The sequence below is a fragment of the Neomonachus schauinslandi genome, chromosome 9, assembly GCF_002201575.2.
Source record: "Neomonachus schauinslandi chromosome 9, ASM220157v2, whole genome shotgun sequence".
NCBI classification, from domain to species: Eukaryota; Metazoa; Chordata; class Mammalia; order Carnivora; family Phocidae; genus Neomonachus; species Neomonachus schauinslandi.
Window position 1 is genome coordinate 35,497,184 of NC_058411.1, and position 17,401 is coordinate 35,514,584.

At 44.0% G+C, this 17,401-nt stretch overlaps 1 protein-coding gene across 2 annotated transcripts in view; it reads right to left on the reverse strand.

Annotated features, from left to right (window-relative positions):
- Positions 1–15,635, reverse strand: part of MTHFD1 (methylenetetrahydrofolate dehydrogenase, cyclohydrolase and formyltetrahydrofolate synthetase 1) — a 63,432-nt gene extending 47,797 nt beyond the window's left edge. The window contains exons 1-2 of one of the 2 annotated variants that reach the window (XM_044918007.1): positions 15,499–15,635; positions 333–417 (exon numbers count right to left, since the gene is read on the reverse strand). In XM_044918007.1, coding sequence (XP_044773942.1) covers positions 333–417; positions 15,499–15,539 — 126 coding nt within the window. In that variant the 5' untranslated portion in view covers positions 15,540–15,635. The remainder of the gene's footprint in view (positions 1–332; positions 418–15,498) is intronic. The other variant, XM_044918008.1, reaches the window with a different exon arrangement.
- Positions 15,636–17,401: the final 1,766 nt, after the last annotated feature.

Here is a 17,401-nt window from a genome sequence, read left to right on the forward strand (position 1 = left end):
TAACTTCTAATACAGTAAGTATCAATGGTAAATCCATATAAACAAAAGCTCTTTAAGGTCTTAAATTCTGAAAAGGGTTAAGCAGTCCTAAAACCCAAAGGTCAAGAGACATTGGACTAGGGAAAAGGTACCCACAGAGAATAGCTGAGGGCCAGGACACACCAACATCTACAAGTTGAGCTGAAGAGGGGTGGCCTGCAGAGAGAACATGAAAGGAGGTTTCATGGAAAACAAAACAAAACAAAAGGAGAGATGTGAAGTGCTTGGTGTCTTAAGTGCTACTGAGAGGTTTGGAGAGGAAGATACTAGTGGAAATAACACGATCACAATACCTGTAAAATTGCCAGGCCTGGTGTAAAACCAGGAACTTGCTCCTTCATCTGAGTGACTTGGTTCTTCAGTGTCTCCCTTATTTGCCTAGAGGAAAAGAAAAGATTGGAATTAACATCGAATGTTTCAAGCACAAATAAGGCATGTGGATTATTACATGTATTTCTCTTTTAAATTCAAAACATCTTCACTGAATACGCATTATCTGATATAGTATGTACCATGAATTTCCCATCCATTCTCCAGGACTCAAGTAGACATGGATCCTTTCTAACTCCTAATGACACTGACTGGGCCATGAGGTATGGGGACAGTTATTTTAAAACATTTTAGTTATCAGAGAAAGACAATTATCATATGATCTCACTGACATGTGGAATTTAAGAAATAAGGCAGAGGATCACAGGGGAAGAGAGGAAAAAATAAGACAAAACCAGAGAGGGAGACAAACCATAAGAGACTCTAAATCTTAGGAAATAAACTGAGGGTTGCTGGAGTGGAGGGGGGTGGGGAGATGGGGTGGCTGGGTGATGGACATTGGGGAGGGTATGTGGTGTAATGAGCTCTGGGTGTTATATAAGACTGATGAATCACAGACCTGTACCCCTGAAACAAATAATACATTATATGTTAATTAACTGAATTTAAATTAAAAAAAAAAAAAAGAAAACATTTTAGTTGTTGGCATTCAAAATCACACAGTGAACAAATGAAAACTTGAACCAGCACTTCTAGAAGGCTGCTAATCCTCATCTTTTTCAGCATTTCCTCTCCCCAGATGCTATATGAAAAAATTTTGCAGTAAAGAACTAGAGCTCAAACCCACTCAACCTTCCCTGGTAAGATGATCACAGGGTATCCACATAAGGCTGAATGATAATCAATGAATCCCACTCCAAAGTCAGTATGAATTTATAAATTATATTCTAATTCACAAAAGAATTTTCCTTACAAAAGAATTTAACACAAGGTCAAAAGTATAACCTCTCAGGGCGCCTGGGTGGCTCAGTCATTAAGAGTCTGCCTTCGGCTCAGGTCGTGCTCCCAGGGTCCTGGGATCGAGTCCTGCATCGGGCTCCCTGCTCGGCGGGAAGCCTACTTCTCCCTCTCCCGCTCCCGCTCCCCCTGCTTGTGTTCCCTCTCTCACAGTCTCTCTCTGTCAAATAAATAATAAAATCTTAAAAAAAAAAAAGTATAACCTCTCATGAAACAACATGAAACTTCTCAACAATACAACAGGACATCAAGTAAATTAAATTACATCCCTAAGTAAATATTCAAAATAGTCCAACTTTGCCCAGTTATGATACAGTCATGAACTCGAACAGGATCTGTCTCTGGTGAAGGACCATTTTTGTCATTTGCCTTTCTTCATCTTAACCACTACTACAGACATTAGCAAACATCTCTTCCCTCTTTCTAATGTGGTTACTCCCTGATCCAGTTCTCCACACTTTACAATCCACTGACATAAACAGGCACAGGTGTTACAAGAAATAGATTATTTGGATTAGCCTCATCAATGGTAAGAATGTTGAATGATACAAGAAGTCATACTTAAGAGTTCAAAGCTGTATTTCTAGCTAGTGACCTTATTTTTAAAAATCAATTGTTATCAATTATCCTATACAATAGTACAGTTCAAAAGAATGAACAGGGCGCCTGGGTGGCTCAGTTGGTTAAGCGACTGCCTTCGGCTCAGGTCATGATCCTGGAGTCCCTGGATCGAGTCCCGCATCGGGCTCCCTGCTCGGGGGGAGGCCTGCTTCGCCCTCTCCCACTCCCCCTGCTTGTGTTCCTGCTCTCGCTGTCTCTGTCTCTGTCAAATAAAGAAATAAAATCTTTAAAAAAAAAAAAAGAACGAACAGACTGTTGGATTTTGTTTCACTGGGATATGACCTGAACAGAGGCCACAGCACTGCTCTGACACAAGAGAACAGGAAATACTGGAGCCACCATGTCTTCCCTGGCCTGCCACTGAAATGCCCCAGCAGTTCCAGTCTCGGCTGCTTCCCCTGCTTGACTGGATGGAGTGCTGGGCTACTCCTGGCTGCTGCATTGGGAACAGACTATGGGGGAAAGGTGAGAATCAGGGACACAGGCAAGAAGTTATTCAAATTGCAAAGGCCTAGACACAGGTTCCTACTGGTTCTCCTTTAATGCTCCCAACCCATGCAAAATTTGCTGGGGGGGGGGGGGGAAGCATCTCTAGGCACAATGTAAGACAATAACCAGGAACGACAGCAAAAACGGCTCGATACAGCCATGGTAAAAATCCAGCAGTTCAGGTTTCTCTACTTCGCTTTTCAGAAAGACCTACGTTCGTATCTGTTCTCACTAACCGAAAGGAATCCAGAGGATTTTCCCTTTTATGAAAAAAGGCAAAAAAACAAAAATAGCATTCAGTGTTTGTTTTGCAGCAAGGCCTTACAGAGGCACTATTTTGTGCATCTATTAGCGAGATGCGTCCTAAGGTATTAGAAAAGCCTAAGCAAGGTTATTTTTTGGGTCTGGGAAGGCTCAAAAAATTTTCCATATAAATTAATGGTAACTGCTTCTTCGCTCTGTGTCACTTTGGCTTGTGAAAGGTTTCATAGGAATGCTGTACTTTCGAATCGTGGAGGAAACCTGTATCTGAGATTCTCAATAATGTTGGTAACCGAGGGAGGAGAGGCTTTCCTCTTCCCAAAGATATAGAAATGGGCTCTGAGCAGTCCTGTGGCTTTCTGAGAGCCAACTGGCTGAAAAAAACAGCAAGTGCAAAGGCCCTGAGCAGGTAAATGAGGTCCCAGGAGAAGCAGTAACCAGATCAGGTAGACCGAGGTAGCCTGTCTTTTATTGTGTATGTGATGGGAAGCCATGAGAAGACTTGAAACATGGCTGATGTGATAGGACCTTAGCATTTCTAAAGGATTATTCCTGGTTGCTGACATGATAGGACTTAACATTTCTAAAGGATTACGCCTGGCTGCTGAATTGGGAACAGACTATAGGGAGAAAGGTAAGAATCAGGGACACAAGCAAGAAGTTATTCAAAGTGCAAAAATCCAGGCCAGAGGTGATGGTGGCTTGGACTACTGTATCTATGGTATGCTGGCAAGAAGTGGTTAGATTCTAGATGTATTAACATGAAGCACAGAGAAAATGCCAGGGCTACAGATGACTCTGAGGTTTGGGGAGTTGTAAAATAGAGTTGGAAGGACTGATGACCTTTATTTCCAAATATTTCCAAATATTTGACCACAAATATTTTAAGGCATAGAGCAGATTTCATACTGATACTGTGAATTTATTTACCAAATCTTATAAGGTTTCTAGAATAATGACCATCCAAGACCTGAAAAAGTGAGTCTCGGGACAACTAAAAATAATACTTTTACCCAGCAGGTAGCAAGCTGTGAGAAGCCAGTACTACAAGGGGGTATAGGTGGAAAATATTTCAGCCCAGTAGGTTAAGAGCAAAGAACAAAATGTTCTGTGTTTTCTTTAAGATTTATTTATTCATTTGAGAGAGAGCAAGCGAGCAAGCTAGCAAGGGGACGGGGAGAGGGAGAATCTCAAGCAGACTGTGTGTGGGGCTCAATCCCCAACCCCTGAGATCATGACTTGAGCCGAAACCAAGAGTCAGATGCTTAACCAACTAAGCCGCCCAGGTGCCCCAAAATGTTCTGGGTTTTCTGTGCTATAATTTAAATGGGTCTAAGTATGCAAATTTTTTTCTAAAAAAGATCATAGGTTGAGATCAGTTACACTGACTCCCTTAAACTTTTTCTAAGAAGTAGGATTGTTTTTGAAGTTGCATTAGCAGGGATATTCTTCCAACTAGAAAGATTTGTTTAAAAGCTAACACATAGGCCTCTTTATGAGACATGATCAGAATAGCAATGAAACATTTAAAAATGTACAGAAACCACAATCAACAAGAATCAGAACACTAAAGTAACAAGCAGAAAGTTTTCTGCTCTAGCAAGGAAAAAAAATCAAGACAGTTGAATTAGGTCTCCATGGTCCCTTAAAAATTTTTCCCTGCCTTGGTTTTCTGGGATGGCTACTAACTGAAGAACTCAAATGAAAAGTGGAATAATAAAGGCCAAGTGTCAAGCATGCCTGAAGCTAAGAAACTATGAAAGACATACACCGAGAGAAAAGTTAACACTCCTTCCCTCATCGACCTTTCTTCTAGGGTCAGACAGCTGTGATGAGTTAAATGGTAGAAAACGCTTCAGTTTTTATAGTTCCTTATTTCCAGTAGTTAAAATGCTAGAACAATTTCTGAATCACTGAAACCCCCTAAATCAGTAGAAACTTCCTTGAGTTGCAGATGTCTTGATTTCTAGCCATGGCCCATGAGTCACACTATCCTGGTAAAGATTCTGGGGCAAAGTGAGGCAGAAATAGGCACTTGGAAAGACTCCCTTGATCCCTGAATAGCAGACCTCTGAATGCCAGCCTTACCATCCTGCATCAACATTCTCTAAAACCTAAGGGAAGATCTATCTCAATCTCAATGTAGGAGAAATCTGTACTAGAGTGCCGGTGAATGTGGTGAGACAAAGTAGCAATAAACCATTACAGTCTCTGGTCCTGTTAGACTGATACTAGTAAAATAATCATGGCCAATTAGATACAGACACAGATGCAGTTTTAACTAAGTCGCTACTGGCATCTAGTGGGTAGAGGCCAGAGACGCAACTAAATATCCTACAATGCACAAGAGAGCAAACAGTGATCTAGCCCAAACGTTAATGGCATCCAAGGTTGAGAAGCACTGCTATTGGCCAATAAAATGCAATGTTTGGGGTTATCTTTTTTTTTTCTAACAGGCGAAAATCAAGGTAGAAATCATTTCTATTTCAACCTGTCAAAATGTGTTCGAATCTCTACAGACAAGGGTCATGTGCATTACTATTGGTTTTCTCCAAGTCAACTTCTGTCACATACAGTTGTAGAAGAGCCTAATCAATAAAAGTTGAAGGTGCACATCCCTATAGAATCACATTACCCCCAAAGAGTCCTAATACCCTTAAATAGTCACCCAGATCTCTTTTGCCCAAAATCTTATACAATTATTCCTGAAAAGTCCACTACAAATTACAACTCATTCTTTAACATGATGGCTCATTTTCAAATTTTGGACATTTTATGACTGAGAAAAAAAAAGCACTGCTAAAATAACCCAACAGGTACTTGAATCAACAGAGCTGTAGGTGGAAAAAGGAAGCAGTAGAGGGTATTTAACCAATTGACTAAGAAATCTACATGCTGAAAATAAAGCTGCCTCAGTTAACACTGAAATGTAGCACAAGCTTAGAGTAATTCTCAAATGATTCTCAAAGATACACAGAATAAGCCTTTAGTAACTGATCAGAGAAAAAGGAAGGACATTCATCTTGAGTATGTAGGGCTTTTCTAAAGGACACACATTTCTTTTGCTTCTTCCCCCAAGAAATAGATTATTGTTGTAAGATTTTAACAGTGTGGTACAACACAAATGTTTTATTTGCTTTATTTTCTTTTTTTTTTTTTTAAAGATTTTATTTATTTATTTGAGAGAGAGAATGAGATAGAGAGAGAGCATGAGAGGGGGAAGGGTCAGAGGGAGAAGCAGACTCCCCGCTGAGCAGGGAGCCCAATGCGGGACTCGATCCCGGGACCCCAGGATCATGACCTGAGCCGAAGGCAGTCGCTTAACCAACTGAGCCACCCAGGCGCCCCTATTTGCTTTATTTTCATGTTCATTTGTTGTTTTATTTCATTTGTCTGTAACAACTTTTATACTGCTAAAAAATACTTCAGATTTTTTTTAAAAACCATGTAGTTCCTTGTAAAATCCATTGTGATTATGAGGCCACCTAGTGTTCCAAGAAATACATATATTTCAAATTCCTAGTTAAGTCATATTTAAAGACTAAATTACCTTCTTTCAAAAACTGATTGTTTTCACTGCTATGTGACATAATAGTAACAGCTACATTATATCAGTATACACAACAGTCAACTAATATCAGTACTTTCCTTCATTATGTTGAAGAATATTTAAAATAAGAATTATAATTAATGTAAATATATACTAAACTTGACAGGTACCTCAAATATATATTTGAAAGCTTAATGTGAATCTATTTTATGCTCCAATAAAAATTTATAATGTAAAATTCTTGCACCCAATTCTCTCAAACTCTCAAAGACCTAAGGAAGGTAAATTGCCTGATATTTATGACATGAATATGGCTAAATGGTATAAATTTCTAATGAATCTGCTAATTCCCAGTGAGCGTACAGGTCATCCATATACACAATCCTAAAATAACTACTTACTTTAAGTTTCTAGATCAGGGTTTATCAGTCTAGCACTACTGACATTTGGGCCAGATATGCTTTGTGGGGGGGGGGGTCTCTTCTGTACATTGTAGGATGTTTAGTAGGAGCATCCCTGGCTTCTACCTCTTGATGCCACTAACACACAGCCACTCCCCATACGACAACCAAAAATGTCTCCTAACACATCCAAATGCGCCCTGGGGTGGAGAAAAGGACAAAACTGGCCTCATTTGAGAACCACTGATCTAGAAGGAACAAATGGAGCTGGGAAACTAGGTTGAACCGATCAAGAAAAGTTTCATAAAAGGTAGGAATCTAAAAGTGGATTAAAAGTGCATTAGAGAGAGAGAAAAAAAGTGCATTAGAGAAAGGTCACAAAGAGACCTTTTTGAGAGTTCAGAGGTGAATGAGTTCAGGTGAATAAAGTCAGAGTTCAGGTGAATACAACCAGGTGCGGTACAATTCCTGAACAATGCAGTCCCACCTCCATCTCCCCTCATATGGGAGAGAGGGCAGCTTCTACTCCGATCCAACAAATTGGTGACATTAAGAATAGAGAGTACAGCATTGCTAAGTTCCATCTCCTTTCAAAAAGTCAGGCATCCAGATTTGGGAGTATAATTACACACATAAATGTGTTGGGAAGTAATCTAATTTTTAAAAATAACTGTAAGCCCAACAAAACATATAACTATATTTGGCCTCTAGGCCACCATTTTGTAAGCATTAGTTGGTAGCAAGTTATGAGACATCACAGGATGATAGCCCCAAGTATGAGGATCTGTAAGTGAGAGCCAAACACCCAGAATTAGTCTCACTATTAACCACAGATCTGGCCATCAGAGCTGATGATGGCCCCAAGTCCCAAGCAGGCCTCTGGATCATCATCCAAGGGGAATGTGGAAAGAAGGTGGCAGACTGGGGGCCTCCACTTGGAGGGGAAGAGCAGGCTAAGAGCTCTTATCTGAGAAAAGCCTCACCTGAGCTTTCTGCTTTTAGAGAAGGCTAAAGGAAAACCTTGGGTAAAAAGGGCTTAGGTCTAAAAGGCTGCTTACTAAATAAACAGGGACTAGTAGTTGGGTACCAAAATGAAAGACCGTTTATCATGTTAAGTCAGTGAAGATAAATTTCTTACAGGCTCTGGCAAAACCTTTTACAGAAACACTCCCTTATTTCCTCATACTCCTCAAGCACCAGCAACTCAAAGCTGTACCTCTCCTACCCAGGCTCCAGGGGAAGAGCTTTTCATCAAGGGGGCAAAGAAAAAAAGCTTAGCTAACAAAGCAAGAAGGTTTGCCTTATCTACAACCTTGAAAATGACTTTCTGAAGAGAAGCAGTTTGGAAACCTTCCAAACAGATTAATTAGTCCATTCATCTCCTAACAGGAAGACCCAAATCCAGTGGATACAAGCTTGCAATTCCTTTTAGCAAGCAAGGGACAAGCCCTTGGCAAGGCAGGAGAAGGCACTATAGAGTCCCTGCACCAGCCTTTTTTTTTTTTTTTAAAGATTTTATTTATTTATTTGAGACAGAGAGAATGAGAGAGAGAGAGAGCACATGAGAGGGGGGAGGGTCAGAGGGAGAAGCAGGCTCCCCGCTGAGCAGGGAGCCCGATGCGGGACTCGATCCAGGGACTCCAGGATCATGACCTGAGCCGAAGGCAGTCGCTCAACCAACTGAGCCACCCAGGCGCCCTGCCACCAGCCTTCTAACTCCTGGTCACGTTAGTCCTTCTGGCGAGGTGGCCCAGGTGGCTGAGGGATCCTGCCTGTGGCCCTGTTAGCCACTCACTCCTTCAAACTCATGGATTTATAGGGTGCCAGGAGACACCTTATGGGAAAGTAGCAGGGGGAGCAAACTGCACGGCGCAGGGGTGCTTGGGGCTTTCTGCACTATGGATCAGATGTCAGAGAATCGGTCACGACTACAGTAGCACACAGGCATGTTCCCTGTGTGCTTTGAATCCTCTCCACAACCCCAGGATATAAACATGGCTATCGCCACCCCCCACAGTATGGAACAGGAAAGTGAGGCTGACTGACTTGCCCTGGCCACACAAAGCCTTCATCTCGACCCTGCCCAGCCCCTACCAGGGTCAATGAAAGGGGAGGGAGCCTTTAACCCTCTGCTCCAGGGACCCTCCTCCATGTTAGGCCAGGCTGATAATCCTTCTTCCAGAAGATTTTTTTTTTAATAAAGATTTTATTTATTTATTTGACAAAGAGAGACACAGCGAGAGAGGGAACACAAGCAGGGGGAGCGGGAGAGGGAGAAGCAGGCTTCCCACGGAGCAGGGAGCCCGATGTGGGGCTTAATCCCAGGACTCTGGGATCATGATCTGAGCCGAAGGCAGACGCTTAACGACTGAGCCACCCAGGCGCCCCATTCCCGAGGATTCTTCATGCAAATGGAGATACGTAGGGGACAACACCACGCCCCTACTCAAAGCCCCACTGTCCAAATCCCAAGCTGCCTGACGCCAACCTTCCTGATGGATGAGGACATTTACTCCTGGCCACGTCCTCAGTCAGGACCTTCACTGGTGCTCTGGTCACAGAAGTCAGCTGCCAGCTCCAGACTCTGCCAGGGGTAACTATACTCCAGAGCCTGGCAATTTACAACCTCGCACAAGGTCCCACCTGCTCCCCTACAAGGCTCCCAGACTCAAGCCAGCTTGGGCATTCAAGGTTCCAGATAACTTGTGAAAGGCTTGCACTTTGGATCTCATTATAGGCAAATTTTTTTTTAAGCACAGAAGGGTCTACGGGTATTTTATCTACAGGACAAAATAAAAAGCTTATCAACATTTAGTAGCCCTTCCCTGTGATGAGCAAATTCTGTTTCCAGAAAGAGTTCTGGCCCTGGAGCTAAATGTATAGCCATGCATGGTTCCATTTTTATCTTTGACCAGTAGGATAAATTCTAATTTTAAGGTTCAAGGTTGTAAGCCAGCTGCCAAAAATACAGCCTGAATAAATACAAACACGACTTGTTTATTCAACAGGTACTTCCTAAGGACCAATTCATTAAAACTTACTATGTGCCACGGAATGCTCTACATGCTTTACAAGTAATGACTCACTTAATTTCAACAACCTTATGAATTAGGGGCCATTACTATTCCAACATACAGATGAGGAAACTAAGGCGCTAAGAGGTAAACTAAGTTACCCAGGGATCCCCAGAGAGGGCAGTGTTGTATCTAGCTCTGGGGATACTGCCCGCAGGAAGCTTACAGACTTATCCAACCTGCTCTGCTCAATCTACAAAAACTAAGAGCACCTTCTCTCACTGACCTGACAAGCAGCAAACCCCTGTCTCTTCACAACCAGTCTTTCCAGAAAGAAGACTTGACCAAGAAAAATGCCACCAATGGAGGACTCCAGTATAGCAAACAAAGAGAAGGGAAGGGCAAACAAATCACACAAGATTCAGTAGGCCCCACTCTGAAAAGAACACATAGTGAAGAACTGTAATTTCTAGCCTAAAAACCAGACCAGGGTGGTTCTTCCATCTAATTTCCACTCCTTTGAATAATATCTCTTTTTTAAAAATATTTTATTTATTTATTTGACAGAGAGAGAGAGCGTGAGCACAAGCACAAATAGGGGGAACGGCAGAGGGAGAGGAAGAAGCAGACTCCCCTCGGAGCAGGCAGCCGGATGCAGGGCTCGATCCCAGGACTCTGGGATCATGACCTGAGCCCAAGGCAGATGCCCAACTGACTGAGTCACCCAGGCGCAGCCCCTATGAATAATCTCTTAGGAGGACACCTCTGTTAAGCCAGGGTGGGCTCTCACCACCAATGACAGTGTACTTCACTCAGCAACTCTGCTCAGTCGGCTTCTCTGGGGCCATCACTGTTGACCCCAAGGCAGTCATTTAATAACCAGTGAGGTCATGGACAGGCTGTGTTTTTAGTCAGGAACTCCCTTCTCCATAACACTGGTAGGCCCCCAGCACCACCACCTTCAAATATTTGCCTTAAAGTCACTTTTCCGATAAGTATGAGCTTAATTCCCATATTTAAAATTACAATCCCCCCATGCTTCAGAAATCTCTGCTCCTCTTCCTTACTCTGGTTTTCCCTTTGGCACGTTTCACCATTTCACATTTTTGTACCTATTTTATTGTCTCTGTCTACCTAAGAGGATGCAAACTCCAGAAGTAGGGTTTTGGGCTACTTTGTTCACTGCCATAGTCTCTAGGCTCTGAAGAGTGCTTGCATACAGAAGACACACAGGTATTTGTTGAAAAAGTGAATAAATACCCAAAATGACACACACTTGCCTCTAAACCTCAGATCTCTCCCAACTGTCAAACTCAGGATACAGTCTTAGAATTCCCCTTAAGGGAGAAATGGGGGTGTTCCTTCCAAAGGGAGATAATTGGGCAACTAGATTTCCCACAGGGTAGAACAGGCAGAGATGGAATCTGGAACGATGAACTCTGTCTAGTCCTAGCTCCGAGGAAGGTACAAAGGAAGAAGAATAAAAGTAGACCAAACTCAAGGATGGTCTTTCTCAGCAGAGTGGGAAGCATGGCAGTGAAAGGAAGACTGTTGCAAAGAAAAGATTAGTTTACAAAATTCCTTTTAGCAAAGTAGTAAGTGCCTGACAGAGTGAAAAACACCATGTACTGGGCGAAGACTTCGTCCCAGCTGAACCTCTGCCATTAACCAGCCTAGTGACCTTTGGCCAAATCACATCACTTTGAGCTGCAGGATGGGATGGACTGAGTGAACTGGGTTTTGGAGAAATTCTGACTGTGGAACTCATGACCTGTCCCACTCTTTCTTCTCCAAGTAAGAAATTTTACAGTTCAAACACTGTATCAGGGAAGAGACTGCCCAGGGCCCTTGAAGGCTTGCAAAGTGATCCCTAGGGAGGACCAACAGTTGCGGGCAACCAAGAAAGCTGACCTGCAAACTTGGAGAATAGGGGACCCCTTCCCTGGACTCCAGGATCCCTGGTTGCTATGTAAGAAGTTCATTTACCTTTCCCCTCAAGAGTGTCCCTGACCTAGTAAAAGAGGACAGGTGGGGACACCCTGCCCAGAGCCTGCACATGGAGTCCAACCTACTCAAGCTGTAAGAAGTATCTTCTTGTTCAGCTTCCCCCAGAGCTATAGCCCAAGAATCAGAAGCCTGTTGCAGCCTCAGCACAAGTTGCTGGGGGTACTGCATGACCCCATGAGCCAAGAAGGCTGTCCCCCCTTCCAAAGCTCCCTCTCTCTGAGGAACTGTGACTAGTACCAGCTCCTGGAGTCAAGCTCTCCATGAAGGTCAAGGTGCCAAGGTACAGCAGTCTCTGAGCCATTTTATTAACACATGAAAGATCTTCTGTAAGTACAAAGAGACCTTAGTCTAAAATTGTGTTAGTAACGGGGTGCCTGGGTGGCCCAGTCGTTAAGCGTCTGCCTTCGGCTCAACTCATGATCCCAGGGTCCTGGGATCGAGCCCCGTATCGGGCTCTCTGCTTAGCAGGGAGCCTGCTTCTCCCTCTCCCACTCCGCCTGCTTGTGTTCCCTCTCTCACTGTCTCTCTCTGTCAAATAAATAAATAAAATCTTTAAAAAAAATAAAAAAATAAAATTGTGTTAGTAGGAACTAACTGATCGCTTTAAAAGGTAAGCCAAGTCAACTCTGAGCAGGCTGGTGCCCTTCTAGTACCTGGAACAGTCTTTCCCAGAAAATGCTTTCAATCCTTATAACCAAATCACTACCATACTTCAATGATGAGAACTAGATTTATATCTAAGGTTTTAAATAAGTGGTTCTCAACTTTCAGGATGCATTAGAATCACAGAAATGAGCTTTTAAAAGATTTAGGGAATATTTGAATGCAGTGGCTTATTGCTAGCAATTCCAATTAAAACAGTCTGGTGTGGGCACCCAAGCACTGATATTTTTCACAAGTACCCTATGAGACTAAATTGGCAAAACTATCTTGGAAAGACTGGCAATTTCTACTAAAACCGATCATACATTTTTGTCCTACTATTCTACAATTCTACTCTTAGATATGTAACCAACAGAAATGTGTATATGTCCCACCAAAAGACATGTAAAAGAATGCTCATGGGACGCCTGGGTGGCTTAGTCAATTAAGCATCTGACTTCAGCTCAGGTGGTGATTTTGGGGTCCTGGGATCAAGTCCCATGATGGGCTCTCAGCTCAGAGGGCAGTCTGCTTCTCCCTCTCCCTCCGCCCTTCCCCCTGCTCGCACTTTCTCTCATATAAATAAAATCTTAAAAAAAAGAAAAGAAAGAAAGAAAAAGAATGCTCATAGCAGTTACAACTCATACCACCAAAAACTAGAAACTAAATGTCTACGGATGAGTAAATAGTGGCAAATTCATATGGTAGAATACAATACAGCAATAAGAATAAATGAACTACAACTACATGCAATAAGAAATAATCTCAGAAACACAATGTTAATTGAAAGAAGCCAGACACAGAAGTCTTTATACTGTACAATGCTATTTATATAAAGTTCAAAGACAGGCATTATTAATCTACAGTATTAGAAGTCAGGATAATGATTACCTTTGTGGGGGTGCTGACTGGAGGGTATAGGAAGGAGGGCTTCTGGGGTGCCAATGTCACTTCCTGATCTGGGTTACTCAGGTAAGTTCAGTTGCAAAAAACTCATTGAGTTGTATACTTGTGATAGGCACACTCACTTATGTCTTCATATTTAAATAAAAAATAAATAAAAACAAAAAGCTCCCTGAGTGACTTTAATGCCACCTTAATGTGAGTTCATGTTGAGAACCACTGAAACTGACCTCAAGGCAGCTACCACTGTCAAAAAGGTAATAAATCAATCATCCATGTATCCATTAACTCATTTCTAATCATTAACACAGCTAACATGTATTGAACACTTATTATGTGCCAGGAACAATTCTAAATGCTCTTCAGCTAAAAATCCATTCAATTCTCCTAACAACTCAATGGCCTAGATATTATTTTTATTTTACATCTGAGGAAGTTTTGGTATAGACAGGTTAACTAAATTGCTTAAAGCCACACAACTACTAAGGAGTGAAAGGTTTCTAGGTGTTTGGGATGTAGACATAAACAAGACAATGCATATATTTGCCTTTATGGAGCAAACAAACATATTTAACTTGCTCTCACTCAACAAAACCATATCCCTTGAGCACCTATTCTCAGTGGCCTGCAAGAAAGCAAGTCTAAATTAACTCTTCAAACAGTCTTTTTATTTTTTTAAAGATTTATTTGACAGAGAAAGAGACAGTGAGAGAGGGAACACAAGCAGGGGGAGTGGGAGAGGGAGAAACAAGCCTCCCGCTGCGCAGGGAGCCCGATGTGGGGCTCGATCCCAGGACCCTGGGATCATGACTTGAGCCAAAGGCAGATGCTTACACGACTGACCCACCCAGGCACCCCTCAAACAGTCTTTTTAAAAGGAAGATCTTTGTTTATTTGTTCGTTTTTCAGATTTTATTTATTTGACAGAGAGAGACACAGCAAGAGAGGGAACACAAGCAGGGGGAGTGGGAGAGGGAGAAGGCGGCTTCCCGCCAAGCAGGGAGCTGGATGTGGGGCTCGATCACAGGACCCTGGGACCATGACCTGAGCCGAAGGCAGATGCTTAACGACTGAGCCACCCAGGCGCCCCTAAAAGGAAGACTTTATCAGAAAAAGCCACTGGTAAAGGGAGCAGGTTTGACTATAAGCAAACAAAAAGCAAAGTCAAGCAGAAACAATGCAGTTTAGCACAGTACAAGCTGAAAAGCAAACAGATATAAGTATTGTGATTTCTAGTCTAAATGTCTGGAGTTCCTCTTTACCAACTTCACTACCATTTACTGTACATTTCACCTTCTTTGTCCACCATCTTTACCTTCCAGGAAAAATCATTTTGCCCCAGGTGGGTTTCACCAACAACAACTCCCTAACACACTCAAAAACCTTTACTCACAGAGTTGGCAAGTTCACAGGACAATTACTATTGCCAATTACTAAGTAACTGGTGAGGTCAACGGTCCCAAGAGCAACCTCAGGAGAGTTACACAAGATAAATCCTTCCCTCTTCTACTCTGGTATTTCTCCACTAGTCCCCTCCCGGACAAAAAGCAGCAGCGTGTACTTCCTGGGAGTAAGTCTGGCAATCGTGTCCACTAGTTAAGCATTTAGATTTCCTGTAGAGGTAGAACAAACAGAGGTCAAATGCAATAGGGAACAGTCCCAGGACTCAAGAGCCAAATCTGAAAGTAACTCTAGGGCCTGAAGGGAGACAAGATTTTTAGGCATGAAACTGAAAGAAAAGGAAATTTATTACGTTCCACCTCAGCAAATGATGACTCAAGTGTAGTGGAAAAAGCCATGGCTACAAGGAATCCCTCCATCACTAATCAGCCTTATGACCTTGTCAAGCTTTTTCACCTCATTCTTTTCTCCTCACCTCTGAATTACAGGTTGAGGGGTAAACTGCATTAATGAGTTCTGACTACGGAGCTTCAGAGTCCCAGCCACACTCTTCTAGCAGAAAGCCGTCAGTAGCTGCATTTTGGGGAGCACAGTCGGGCCGGTTAAGAGTGCTGGTCCAAAACACAATAGCCAGCGGGCCCAGGCACCAGGCAGCCCTTCTAGAAACTCGCGGACTGTGCCCAAGGCCCCATTCTTTGCAGGGAACCGATCTTCAGGTGTGACGGGTTCAATACTATGTCCTCCCTCCCCACGCGGCTGGCCTTAACTCTTGGGCTACATGTGTCCCTCCAGCAAAAAAAATGGGAACGTAGGGACCTGCACACTACGTTCAGAACCCTCGCCTGCAGCCCAACATGCTCTAACAACAATGACAGGTGCTTACGCGGAGACCACCTTCCCGTTCAGGATTTCCGCCGGTGCCATGGCCTTTATTAGTCCGCTGCCCACGATGGACACCACCAAAACTGAGGATCCACTAGCTCCAACAGCGCGCGGGACAACCCAACCCACGTGTTTAGGGACTACTTCCCCCCCCCCCCCCCCCCGCCCCCCTTGCCTCTGCGCCTGCGCCCCTCCCACCCCCGTCCCCGTCGATGCGCGTGCGCATTCCGGAGGACGGAAGGCCTTAATGTAGCGAAGAGCGGCGATTTGGACGTCGGTTGCCGCGGAAAGATGGAGGAACTCGGTGATGAGTGGCTGGCGGAAATGATTGGCTGGTGGAAGAAGCCGTTTCAGATAGCGCCTTCGTGTAGGGCGGGGAACTCGCTGAAGACGGGTCGGGTTTCGATCCCAGCCCTTCGTGGGCGGAGCAGCGGGCGGAGCCGGAGGGGCGATCTCGCGGGAGAACTGTTTCGCGCGCGCGGGAGGGAGGCATGTCTCCTGGGATCGGCTGGGCTTTGGGAAAGGTGTCGCCCCGGGGAATGAGGGCGCGGCTTCCCTGGGAGAGTTCTGGGCAGGCTCCCGCGCGCAGTACGAGGTTGGGCTCAGGGCTGGCCCGCAGAGTTGAAACCCGCAGGACCTGAGGCGGCTTCTCTCCTGACGTTCCAACAGCCCCCCCCCCCCCCGCGCTCTCAGACTGGTGTGGGCTCCCACCCCTACTCTGAGTCGGAGGGTCCGGGTGGCGCCCGTCACCGTTTTAAAATCTCGGGTGATGCCTGCTCGGCCAGAGTTGGAGCCGGCAAGGTGTTGTAGGCCTTTCTGAGCCGGGGCGCCGGCGGCTGCAAGTGCCCGGGTGATCTCGGGGTCGGTCAGTGCGGGGAGGGTCGTCAGCCCAGCTAGCCTAGATTTTGTCAGCTCCCCGCGCAGATCTGGGGTTGGAGAGGACGCGGGCCTTATGTAAACTAACCCCGAGCCACCAGCCAAGCAGACACTGCCCCCCCCCCCCCCGGCCCCCCCAGGCGTCCACTCTGCATACTGAGATGGGGCGTTTGTCCGCTCTGGTCCAGGAAACAAGCTGCGTTCTTACTGTGTTCAGGCTACAGTCATCCCAGTATAGCTCTGAAGTTATGTTGTACAGGGCACTTTGTTTATTTTCTTTCCCGGTATTATTGAGAGAGAATTAACATAAGGTATGTAAGTTTAAGATACACAATGTGATGATTTGGTACACAGTATTATGAAATAATTACAATAAGGTTAGTTAACATCCCCATTCTCTCACATAATTACAGTAGCTTCGTGTGTGGCGATAACATTTAAGATCTATTCTCTTAACTATTGTTAGTTATAGTCACCATGCTGAACATTAGATCCCCAGAACTTATTTATCTTATACCTGGAAGTTTATACCCTTTAACCAACATCCCTACCCCCAGTGGCAATCACCATTCTATTCTATGAAGTGGGCTTTTTCAGATTTCACATATAGATATCTTACAGTATTTATCTTTCTCTTACTTCACTTCGCGGGCGCCCTCAAGGTCCACGTTATACTAAAAGGCAGGATTTCCTTTTTCATAGTTGAATAATCTTGTGGGTGGGTGGGTAGGATTGTGTATCACATTCTCTCTATCCATTCTTCCTCCCACGGGTACAGGTTGTTTCCATATATTGGTTACTGTAAATAATTCTGTAATGATCCTGAGTGTGCAGATATCTCTTTGAGATAGCGATTTTATTCAGGTCACTTTGGATTTGACCAAACATCTGAGTTTCTTTTATAAACCATGTTTTAGGGTAGCATGTTTCACTAATGGCAGAGCTCATCTTTTGCACTTTATTTTTTGGGGCGGGAGGGCAGGGGGACTTTTGGTAGGTGCTTTTGCCTTATTTCTAAATTCTGAGGA